This window comes from Choloepus didactylus, chromosome 8 (genome assembly GCF_015220235.1).
Source record: "Choloepus didactylus isolate mChoDid1 chromosome 8, mChoDid1.pri, whole genome shotgun sequence".
In the NCBI taxonomy this organism is placed as follows: Eukaryota; Metazoa; Chordata; class Mammalia; order Pilosa; family Megalonychidae; genus Choloepus; species Choloepus didactylus.
This window is the reverse complement of record NC_051314.1, coordinates 9,014,566-9,027,313: the sequence shown is the minus strand read 5'-3', so window position 1 is coordinate 9,027,313 and position 12,748 is coordinate 9,014,566. Positions and strand designations below refer to the sequence as shown.

The 12,748-nt window shown below is 36.9% G+C and overlaps 1 protein-coding gene across 9 annotated transcripts in view; it reads right to left on the bottom strand.

The window, feature by feature from the left end:
* The window catches only part of EFCAB6 (EF-hand calcium binding domain 6), a 333,133-nt gene that overhangs the window by 233,519 nt on the left and 86,866 nt on the right, over nucleotides 1-12,748 (bottom strand). For 8 of the 9 annotated variants that reach the window (XM_037845944.1, XM_037845943.1, XM_037845941.1 and 5 more), the window contains one exon: nucleotides 9,679-9,791. The exons of the other annotated variant lie outside the window; for it this stretch is intronic. In XM_037845944.1, coding sequence (XP_037701872.1) covers nucleotides 9,679-9,791 — 113 coding nt within the window. The remainder of the gene's footprint in view (nucleotides 1-9,678; nucleotides 9,792-12,748) is intronic. 9 annotated transcript variants of the gene reach the window in all.

Genomic DNA, 12,748 nt, shown 5'->3' with positions numbered 1-12,748 from the left:
AAAGTGTCAAGTGTCAAGTGTTAAAGGCCACTGACAAACTTTCATTGATTGTAGAAAATCAGAGAGTATGGGTTCCATAAGCATTTCCTAAAGAATCTACTAGAGAACAAGCTTCAAATAACCAAATTGACTGGAGAAACAAACACAAGAAATTTGATAGAAGCAACTGATCAAAAATAATAAAGCTTTCCACTCTTGATGTGGCAATCTTGTGAAAAGTTCTTAATGACTTAAGCAGGAAGAAATTAGAAAATATATCAAAACCAGAAATAATCTTTGAACTGCTCCACACAATAGTATTTTCTGCATTGTTTGGTTGACACCCTGGGACCTGTCTGGCTTCCTTGGCTTTTCCTAGAACACCTTAGTAAGGTGGGAATTCACATCAGCTGACCTATGCTCCAAATAAAATGGTTTTCATCACAAGCCCACCCAGAAAGGATGTGCTGATACCAGGAGATTCCCACTTGGGGGCTGAGGAGTTTGAACTGATAGGCTGGCAGTGGGAAGGACAAGTAGTTGATGTCAGTGACTCATCCTTTGTCCACTGCATAGCAATAAACAGGCTTCTGCTCTGATAGCCTGAGTTGAGCTTTAATATTATGTGGTCCATAGCCTCCAACTACTATATAGTTTAGGAAATCCACCAAAACCAAATGAAGGATTTGAGTTTTGATTATGACAGTTATGGGAGTAGTATTCAATGGGAAAACAAGCCTGAACAGGATTTGGTTTTAGGAAGAGCTCTATGATGAGGAAATAGAAGACAGTCTGAACAGGCCTATGCTGTAGTCAATGCCAGTCTGAAGGCAGCAATAAGAACTTGAGCTAAAGCTGCAGGCACAGGAATATATAGGAATATACAGAAGAATGATTCTTTTTCCCATATTTAATCAAATCAAAGATGACCTTCATTGCGAGACTCATCCTTTTTTATGTAACACCAATAAAGAAACCTGCTGCCAATTATTCAAAACAAAGTGCCAAAAAACAAATGAGATTTCCATGGTAAATTGAAACTGTTATTACAGAACTTACCATCTCACAATACTTCATGAAATAAGCAAAGAAAAAAATTGGAAAAATAAGCAAAAATTTGCCAGCATAAACTGAAACAAAAAACTTTCAATATAGGCAGCCAGAAAGTTTTGCTTCCAACTATGGAGGAGTCACCACCATAATTGGAAGCAAATCTTCCATTTGAACCAAGTTCAACCAACTAGCAGATAACAATTGTAAACTCTGGCCAAAATATAAACAAAAACTATCTGAAGGCACTGGAGAGCAACTGAAAGCAGACATAAACTGTGGGGAATTAAACACATGAAAATGGAATAGCACTTGGTGATTTTTTTTATTTGGCTATTTTCCTGAAGGCAGCCCACAGCTGGAACCAATTTAAGTAGCTAAGAACTTGTATAACCCCACAGTCTAGCTGGCTACAGGAATCAGAAAACAGAGTTCAGAGCTACCACAATAGCTGGAAAGACCAAAAAAGAGGGAAAGCCCCAAAAGAAGAGAGGCACAGAAGGGCAATTCCAAAGTCAGTGAATAAACTGCTAAAATCCCTGGCAGGCCCCTGAATTACAGATGTGTGGATGCGCAGATAAAGCTAAAGGAACAGAATAAAAATTTCAGGTGTTACCCACAGAGAAGATGAAGATTAGAGTTGAGTGCAGCCAAGTAACTGGCTGCTAAAACAAACACTTAACATTCTCCAGAGGACCAAAACAAAATCCATAATCTCTACAATATAAAATTTTCTATATCCAGGGTAAACTTCAAAATTTCTAGACATAGACATACACATAAATGCACACGAAACACACAACAAACCAAATAACCTAAAAAAGGTAGTCATTAATAAACAAGAAAAAGATCATCAATAAAGACCAAACCATCAGATGATCTAGATGTTGGAATTGGCAGACAAAAACTCTGAAGATATTACTATAAAAGTGTTTGAGAATATAAGGAAAATATGTTCCTAATGAATGAACATATAATAAATCTCAGCAGAACAACAGAAGCTGTAGAAAAAGAACCATTTGGAAATAATAGAACTGAAAAATAAATACGTAAATTTAAAAGTTCACTAGATGGGCATATCAGCAAAGTGTAGAAGAAAGAGAGATCAACAGAAAGCATCCTATATGAAGAAGAGAAAGAAAAAGAATGGAAAGAACTGATCAGAGCTACAGTAACCTGTGGGACAATTTCAGACAGACTGATATACATGTAATTAGAGCATTGAAATTAGTAAAAAGAGGACACTTATAGCAGTGAAATGAAAAATTGTGTCCACACAAAGTCCTGTACACTAATGATCACAGCAGCTTCATTTGTAATAGCTAAAAACAAGAAACAACCAAAATGTCCCTCGATAGGTAAATGGTTAAACAAACTGATACATCCATCCATGGAATACAAGCCAGTAGTAACAATAAATGAACTACAGATACATGCAACAACTCGATGGATCTCAAGGGAATTATACTGAGTGAAAAAAAGCCAATCTCACGAGGTTCTACTTTTATAACATTCTCAAAAAGGCAAATGTATACAGATGTAGAAGAGATTAGTGGTTGCCAGGGTTTGGGAATGGGTGGGGTAGGGAAAGTTCAGGTGACTCTAAAGTGGAAGCATAAGGTAGATCTTTGTAGTGATGGAATAGTTCTGTATCTTGATTGCAGTGGTAGTTGTGTAAATCTACACATGTAATAAAATGGCATAGATCTATACACAAAATTGTACTAATATCAATTTCCTGGTTTTGATTTTGTATTATAGTTATGTTAGATGTAACCATTGAGAGAAACTAGGTGAAGGATATACGAGACTTCTATGTACTATTTTTGCAACTTCCTGTGAATCTATAGTTATTTCAAAACAAAGGATTAAGAGAAAACTCAAGGATGTATATTGTTATCCCTAAAGAAGCCTCTAAAAATATTAAAAGTAAGAGGCATAGTTAAAAAAGAAATGGAGAAATTGAAGTGGAATTCTAAAAAAGTTAACACAAAAGACGTCAGGAAAGGAGAAAAAAATAAATAGGACAAAGACAAACAGCAAAACAGCAGAACTACAGCCAACTATATCAATAACGATGTTGAGTGTAAATACACTAAACACTCAAAAAGGGAGAGATTCTCAGAATGGAATATAAAGTAAGACCCAGGATTTCCAATTCCGGTCATGATGAAATTACAGGGATTGGATTTACCCTTGCACCATAACCAACTATAAAATTCCTCAAATATATGAAACAACAGCTTTCAGATATTGGACAAAAAAAAGCATAGAACCATGACCCTGAGAGACGGAAAACAAACTAACTGAGCCCCCAAATTATCCCAGCTTTCTGTCTACAGGCACATTCCAAACAGCTGAAAAAGGAGAAGAATCCTGAACAAAGCACAGCAGTCTTACTAAGTTATAAAGACATACATAATATTTCAGGGAGGCTGAGATAGTTAAATGTTTCAGGGCAGAGTTTCAAAGAGGAAGGAACTACATAGAAAGAGCTCTAGAAATAGGTATGAGGTTTCCTTGACTCTTTGTTGAATATTTAAGGCCTGTAGGTGTAGGGTGAGACTCGATGAGGTTGGAAAAACAACAACCAGGTTGCTCTGTGCCGAACAGAGCTCACACAGGTTGGGAGGCATTCGAGTTGCAACAAGCTAGAGTTGCAGAGAGAACTCACTGATTACTTGGGAGACTCAGTAGAGACCACTGAAAGGCTATACCTTAGCAGTGGTGTAAGCTATCAGTAGAGGAAAGGGTCCTCTAAACCTAGCAGAGTAAGTCTTAAAAGCAGGCCTCAAAAGGATCAAAATCAACTACAAGCAACTTAACTTCCTGCATGAATAGAAACCAACACTCTTTAAAAGAAGACAACAAATCCAGACACTCAACACATAACATTTATAATATCCAGCATTCAATTAAAAATTGTTAGATATCTCAAAAGTAAGAAAATGTGATACATAACCAGGAGAAAAATTAGTTAACAGAGATAGATACAGAATTGATGGAAATGATATTACTATCAGATGAGGATCTTAATATAGCTATTATGACTATGTTCACATATTTAAAAGAAAACATGGACTATAACAAGAGAAATGAAAAATATTAAAAGTACCAAATAGAACTTTCAGAGATGAAAGAGACATTATCTGAAAGGAAAAATTCACTGGATTAGATTAGACAACTGCAGAAGAAAATATCAGTGAATTTGAAGACATCAAAATTATCATAATTTGAAGTACAAAGAGTAAAAAGACAGGAAAAGTATGAACTGAATTTCAGTGAAAGGAGGGAAAATAACAAACTGTCAAACATAGAAATAATTGGAGTTCTAGAAGGAAAGGAATCAGCGCAGGGGTGGGGAGGGATACATGAAGAACTAATGCCCAATTTTTTTTCAAATTTGAGGAAAACTATAAACTCAGAAATCCAAGTAACCAAAAAAGAGCTGTGATAGCTTTCAGACAAAATAGATGTTAAATGCAAAGCTGTTATGAGGACAAAGAAGGACATTATATATTAACAAAAGGGGCAATTTACCAAGAAGAAATAACAATCATAAATATTTATGCACCTAACCAGGGTGCCCCAAAATACATGAAGCAAACACTGGCAAAATTGAAGGGAGAAATAAATGTCTTTACAATAATAGTTGGAGACTTCAATACAACACTCTCATCAATAGAAGGAACATCTATACAGAAGATCCATAAGGAAATAGAGAACTTGAATAATATAATAAATGAACTAGATCTAACAGTCATATACAGAACTTTGCACCCCCAAACACCAGGATATACATTCATCTCAAGTGCTTATGGATCATTCTCCAGGAGAGACCACATTTTGGGTCACAAACATGTCTCAATAAATTTAAAGAGACTGAAATTATACAAAGCACTTCTGTGACCATAATGGGATGAAGCTGGAAATCAATAACAGGTGGAGAAATGGAAACTTCACAAATATATAGAGGTTAAACAACATACTCTTAAACAATCACTGGGTCAAAGAAGAAATTACAAGAGAAATCAGTAAATATCTTGAGACAAATGAAAACAAGAACACAATATATCAAAAATGTATGGGATGCAGAGAAAGCAGTGATAGGGAAATTTGTAGCTCTAAATGCCTACATTAAAAAAGATGATAGAGAGATAACAGAGAACAAAAAGATAACAAAGAACCAAAAGTTGGTTCTTTAAGAAGATCAATAAAATTGAAAAACCCTTACTTAGACTGACAAAAAAAATAGAATGCAAATAAAAAAAAAATCAGAAATGAGAAGGGGGACCTCACTACTGACTCCACAGAAATAAAAAGAATCATAAGAAGTTACTATGAACAACTGTATGCAACAAATTAGAAAATTTAGATGAAATAGACAAATTCCTAGAAACACAAACAACCTACACTGACTCTACCAGAAACAGACCTCAACAGACCAATTACAAGTAAAGAGATTGAATCAGTCAGCAAAAACCTCCCAACATAGAAAAGCCCAGGACAGATGGCTTCACAAGTGAATTCTACCAATCATTCCAAGAATTAATATCAACTCTGCTCAAATGCTTCCAAAAAACTGAAGAACAGGTAATACTATATCACTCATTCTATGAAGCCAACATCACCCTAATACCAAAGCCAGATAAATATACTACCAGAAAAGAAAATACAGAACAATTTCTCTAATGAATATACATACAAAAATCCTCAACAAAATACTTGAAAATCGAATCCAACAACACATCAAAAGAATTCTACACCATGATCAAGTGGGTTTTACCCAGGCACGCAAGGGTGGTTCAACACAAGAAAATCAATTTATGTAATACACATTAACAAATTGAAGGGGGGAAACCACATGATCATCTCCACTGACACAGAATAGGCATTTGACAAAATACAGCATTCTTCCTTGATAGAAATACTTTGAAAGATAAGAACAGAAGGAAGATTCCTCAACACATTTAAGGGCATATATGAAAAACCTGAGTATAGCTCACATTGTTGGGGACAATTAAGGTAGCATATATAATATTCACCTTCAGTGATACCGGTAACATGCAACATGGCTGCCAGGGCTGATGCAAGAACAGCCTAAGCTATAATTAGCCTTCTTCTAGGAAGTAACAGTAGTTCCCGCCCAAGCAGTAGCTAGTTCGCGCCTAAACAGTAGCCGCCCATTGGCCATCCACCCCAGCAACAGCTACCACCAATCCCAGACCCCCAGCAACAGCAACCGCCAATCCCCCTACATCTGCCTTCCACCCTAGCAACAGCAGCAGCCAATCCTAGATCGCCACCCATCCTTACTAGCCACTCCCTCCACCCTTAGAGTATATATACCCTGCCTCTTCAATAAAATTTTGCAGCTTGATCAGAAACCTGTCTTGCTGTCATTCCTCGTGTCTCTTGTCCCATATCATTCTTCCCTCGCAGGAGTCAGAGCCTCCGTTGATCGTCCCGCGGGCCGGGACACACATGGTACTCAATGGTTAAGGACTGAAAGCCTTCCCTCTAAGATGTGGAACAGGACAAGGATGCCCACTGTCACCACTGTTATTCAACATTGTGCTAGATGTTCTAGCAAGAGAATTTAAGCAAGAAAAAGAAATAAAAGGCATCCAAATTGGAAAGGAAGAAGATGACATGATCCTATACTACAAAGTCCTGAAAAATCTACAACTAAGCTACTACAGCTAATAAATGAGTTCAGCAAAGTAGTGGGATACAAGATCAACACACCAAAATCAGTAGTGTTTCTATACACTAGTAATGAGCAATCTGAGGAGGAAATCAAGAAAAAAATTCTATTTACAATAGCAACTAAAAGAATCAAGTATCTAGAAATAAATTTAACCAAGGATGTAAAGGAACTGTACACGGAGAAGTATAAAATATTGCTTAAAGAAATCAAAGAAGACCTAAATAAATGGAAGTACATTCTGTGTTCATGGATTAGAAGTCTAAATATCATTAAAATGTCAGTTCTACCCAAATTGATTTATAGATTCAAAGCAAACCCTATCAAAATTCCAAAAGCCTACTTTTCAGAATTGAAAAAGCCAATTATCAAATTTATTTGGAAGGGTAAGGGGTCCCAAACAGCTGAAAACATCTTTAAAAAGAGGAATGAGGTTGGAGGACTCATACTTCCTGACTTTAAAGCATATTACAAAGCTACAGAGGCCAAAACAGTATAGCACTGGCATAAAGGAAGATATACTGAACAATGAATCAAACTGAGGGTTCAGAAATAGATCCTCACATCTATGGCCAATTGATATTTGTTGAGGCTGCCAAGTCTACCCAACTGGGACAGAATAGGTTTTTCAAAAAATGGTGCTGGAAGAACTAGATAGCCATATCTAAAGAATGAAAGAGGATCCCTACCTCACACCTTATATAAAAATTAACTCAAAATGGATCGAAGACCTAAATTTAAGAACCAGGACCATAAAATTTCTAGAAGAAAATGTAGGGAATCATCTTCAAAATCCTGTGGTAGGCAACTGTTTCTTAGACTTTACCCCCAAAGCACTAGCAATGAGAGAAAAAAAAAATAGATAAATGTGACCTCCTCAAAGCTAAAAACTTCTGTGCTTCAAAGGACTTTGTCAAGAAAGTGAAAAGGCAGCCTACGCAATGGGAGAAAATATTTGGAAACCACGTATCTGATAAGGTTTAATATCCAGACTACATAAAGAAATCCTACAACTCAACATAAAAAGACCAACAACCCAGTTAAAAAATGGGCAAAAGACTTGAACAGATATTTTTCCAAAGAGGAAATCAAATAACCACAAAGCACATGAAAAGATGCTCAATATCATCAGCTATTAGGGAACTGCAAAACAAAACCACAATGAGATATCAATTCACATCCACTAAAATGACCACTATTAAAAACAACAACAACAACAACAGAAAGCTAGAAGTGTTGGAGAGAATGTGGAGAAATAAGAACACTCATTCACTGCTAGTGGGAATGTAAAATGGTGCAGCCACTGTAGAAGATAGTTTGGCAGTTTCTCAGGAAGAATTGCCATACAAGCTGGCAATCCCATTACTAGGTAAATATACCCAGAAGAACTGAAAGCAGGGGCAGGAACAGACATTTGCACAATGATGTTCATAGTGGCATTATTTACAATTGCCAAAAGATGGAAGGAACCCAACTGTCCATCAATCAATGAATGGATGATCAAAATGTGCTATATACATATGATGGAATATTATGCAGTAAGAAGGAATGAAATCCTGACGCATGTGATAACATGGATGAATCTGGAAGACATAATTTTGAATGAAATAACCCAGACACAAATGGACAAATATCACATGATCTCACTAACACGAACTATGTACAATAAGCAAACTCGTAAAGTGAGAATCTAGAATATAGGTTACCAGGAGGTAGAATGGGTGTGGAGAATGGGGAACTGATGCTTAATTTGTGCAAAATTTCTATTTGGGTTAATTGTAAATGTTTGGAAATGGATAGAGGTGATGGTTGCACATTACTGGGAGTCTAACAGCCCTGAATTATGTGTGTGAATGTGGATGAAAGGGGTAGTTTTAGGTTGCGCATGTTATGAGAAGGAAAGCTAGAGGATAAAGCATGGGACTGTATAATATAGTGAACCCCATGGTGGACAATGACTGTGGTTTATAGTACAAATATAAGAATGTTCTTTCATGAACTACAACAAATGCATGTCACTGGTACAAGATATTAATAATAAGGTGGTATATGGAAAAAACACACCTAATGCAAACTATGGACTGCAATTAACAGTAATATATTAGTATCCTTTAAATATAAATAACTCTATAGAGACAGAATTAGATTAGTGGTCATGTAGGGCCAGGGAAGGATCAAGAGATTGAAAGGTGACTGCTAGGGGTGTGGGGTTTTTTTTTCTGGAGTAATGAAAATATTCTAAAATTGATTGTGGTGATGAGTGCACAATTCTGTGATTATACTAGCAGTCATTGATTGTACAGCTTGGATGGATTGTATGGTATGTGAATATATCTCAAAACTGCTAAAAAGTATAATTAGAACTAGAACACAAACAGCAGTGTAATTGTGATTTTCTTCTGAAATCTTATCGGCTTATATAGTGACTCCTCCTCCCTTCCATGGTCTGCCCCAGCTAAGACATTCCTGAGAAACGGTTTTACATGTCTAACATAAACAAAATCCTCAACAATCTTCCCTTTCATATTAAGATTTTTTCCATCATTAATAGAATTAATGTTCATTACCAAAAATTTTTAGAGATACAGAAGAAGCAGAAAGGAGACCAAATCAACTCCCAGAGACAATCTATAAGTATTTTGGAATATTTATTTCCAGTTACTTACTGATATTTCACATGCATTTCCCACATCATCGTTATCTCTTCATGGAAGTCATTGTTAGTGGCTGCACTGCGTTATGGATATGCCTTGGTTTATTTAACCCTTTTTTTCTATTGTTAGACATTTATGCTACTCTTGTAAATAATGATAATGTGACTATCTGGTGGATAATGCATTGTCCACATTTGAAAGTGTTTCCTCAGGACAGATTCAAAGAAGAGGGATTGCCACGTCAAAGGTTATTGAAACCTTTTATCTATGTTCTTTAAAAACACTTACCTTGATTTCCCATAACATATTTCAGGTTCAAGGCACTGTTTGTACTGAGGTTCTTCAAAAAAGCATTATAATCCACTGCAGTATCTTTATCAATGTTGTAGTAATTTGAAAATCTAAAATATAAGTTATCTTTGGTAAACAGGAATTATGATCTATCGAATCTAAAATGCAGCAAGTTTGTTATTAACTTCTCTTATACCCTGAAGTTGGTATTCATTTAATTCATTTAATCCTTCGAAATCCAAGGATCTTCTCTCTTTTTTGGGCAGCAGGGACGGAACCTGGAGACTGAGATGGCATGGGAGCCACCTCTTTCCTCAGACAGAAGCAGATCCTACTCTCCTCTAATATTTGGGGGAAATGCACCTGGACCATGAGCCAGTTCTTTAAGATTTCCATGACCAGAAGTATCTAGAGCAGTTGGAGGGAAGAGCACAGATGATCTTTTTGACCTAGTCATCACTGTACTAGAAAGCAACTGAGGCCCAGATGGCATTCCGTTTCAAAGCAGGGAATGGAGGAGGCAAAGCTTTTCTGCAAGCACCCTATGGCTTTTTTATATTAAAAAAAAAATTGAAATGTTTAAACACTGTCTATCCCTAAGAAAGGTTGAGATACTCTTTTTTTAAAAAGTTAAGATAAACAGGATGTTTGGATTTATTTTTTATTTTTTTTGCTTTTTAGAAATAATTTTTCTATTATTCAAATCTGCCATTTGATAAATGGCTTTCTAGATAATTTCTGCATTATCACATTTATAATACATTGACAGTTCTTAAACGTTTGGTTATACTGTCTCCATATGTGTTGGTTTCTATAATTATCTGTTTTCATGCTGCTTTCTAAAAATTTAGTAATTATCACTTAAAGTATTTATTTTTCTGTTTTCCAAACTTAACAAAGAGTAACATTATGTATTCATTGCGATACATACCTTTTTTTCCACTTCGATGAATCTTGCCTATTGTTCTAATAAGAAAAATTATCCTGAGATAGTGTAGCTGCCAGATGTTAACAATGAACTCCCTAAACAGCTCCATCCTTCATTCATAGTCTCTAGCTTGTGACAATAAGGGTGTAAGCTTGAGAACCCAGAAGATGGCACTTAACTGTGTTCTTTTGAGTTCTTGTTGGAGAGCAAACCTTGGCTAGTCTGTGGCTCCACAAAAATGTCAGGAACTGATGAGGGGCATCAGCAGCAGCCTTCTGGTTTTCTATTAAAATTCAGTGTTCTGAAAACCAGTGTTTGCTCACAGAGAAGCCTACTCTTACGTAATGCCGTGCTGGCCCATGCTCACAATGCATGTGGCACATTCACGGAGGACAGATGGAATGCCATGGTAATATTTCCTGCAGGTAAGTCTCCAAAAACGAAGCCTCAGTACTGTGTAAGAATGCAGTATCTCAAAAGGCTTTTTTATAAGATTAAAGGCAGGAGAGACAGAACCACTCCTAAGACACGACCACCAGGTTCTTTTCCCAGGGACCCGACCTCTGGGCAGAAGACTCACAAGCCTGCAGACCCCAGCAGGCACACCAACACTGGGGACAAGGGGAATGATGGCAGTCAGTTTGTAACACCCTGCCAATGCCACCACCTGCCACTGAGACTTCCAACATTGCTCATCTGCCCAGGGTGACCTTGAGTAGACCTTCTGCTTGTTTTCCAAAGGCTTCTTATAAAACCATTTTACTGGATTCAGATACCCTTGGCCTGCAGAGCAATGGAAGAGCATAGGGTGCAGTGAGATGGGAAAATAAAAACAAACCCTGGTGGATCTCAGGACAGGCCTAATTAATTACAAAACTTTGGCAGTGATATTACCTCTGGCCTCTTGTTTTACACAGGGTGATGGTGTTCTATGGCCTAAAGAACTGTTAATCAAAGAGCAAAGGGCTGGAACCCACTACTTAATAAATCAAGCCCTCGACTTGAGGCTTGCTCTTGTGAAACCTAGGGTTGTAAACAGGAGGCTAAGAATTATGCCTAAGAGGCACCTCCAGGGAACCTCATCTGTTGCTCAGATGTGGTCTTTCTCTAAAGCCCAATTCAGCAAATAAATTCATTAACTTCCCCCCAATGAGGGACATGACTCCCAGGGGAATGACTCTCCCTGGCGATGTGGGACATGACCCCAGGAATGAGCCTGGCCCTGGCAATGAGGGATTGAAAATGCCTACTTGACACAAAAAGAGGGGAAAAAAAGGTAACAAGTGGAGGTCACCGTGGCTGAGAGATCCCAATTAGAGTTGAGAGGCTATCCTGGAGGTTTCTGTTATGCAAGCTCCAGCTAGACCTTCCACATGGTCACAATACACCATGCCCTTTCCAAAAGTAGTCCCCAAATACCTAGGTCCCTATCTGAGATTCTATAAAAGATGCATTCACTAAGTTTTATCTCTCAGAAACTTAAGTCCACCAGAGTGTTCCTGTGCCAGACAAGTCCTAAAATCCAGAGGCAACAGCTTTCAGAACAACAATCAGATGCAGCCCCCTTCCCCATACTCTTGACATCCCTGAAAATGGAGAAAGAGATTCAGAGGAAGGGGTAGCAACAAACAAGATAAGAGTTAACAAAGGTCTATGAATACTAAAACTTTATATAAATAAATAAATAAATAAATAAATAAATATATATATATATATATTTGTTTAGATGCTGAGGTGTTGGAATAGCTGGAAGGAGGTAGGGGACATGGTAAAACTGTAACCTATAGCATCCTTTGAAATTTGCTCTATAGCTACTTGTTGAACTGGGCTTTGAAAGTCTTCACCTTTCTGTATATACCCTATATAGCAATAAGGAAAGAACTGAAACTGTGGAACTGTAACCCATAACAATTTTTGAAATTACCTACATAACTGATTGTTGAGCTGTACAGCGAAAGTTTATACCTTCTGTATGTATGTTACATTTTACAATAATGGAAATGGCTGAAGTTGTGGAACTGTAACCCATGACATTCTTTGAAATTTATTCTCTACTTGTTAAATTGTACTTTGAAAGTTATCATTGTTATGTCTATATGTTAAAGTTCACAATAACAAATGCATTAAAAAAAGAGCAAA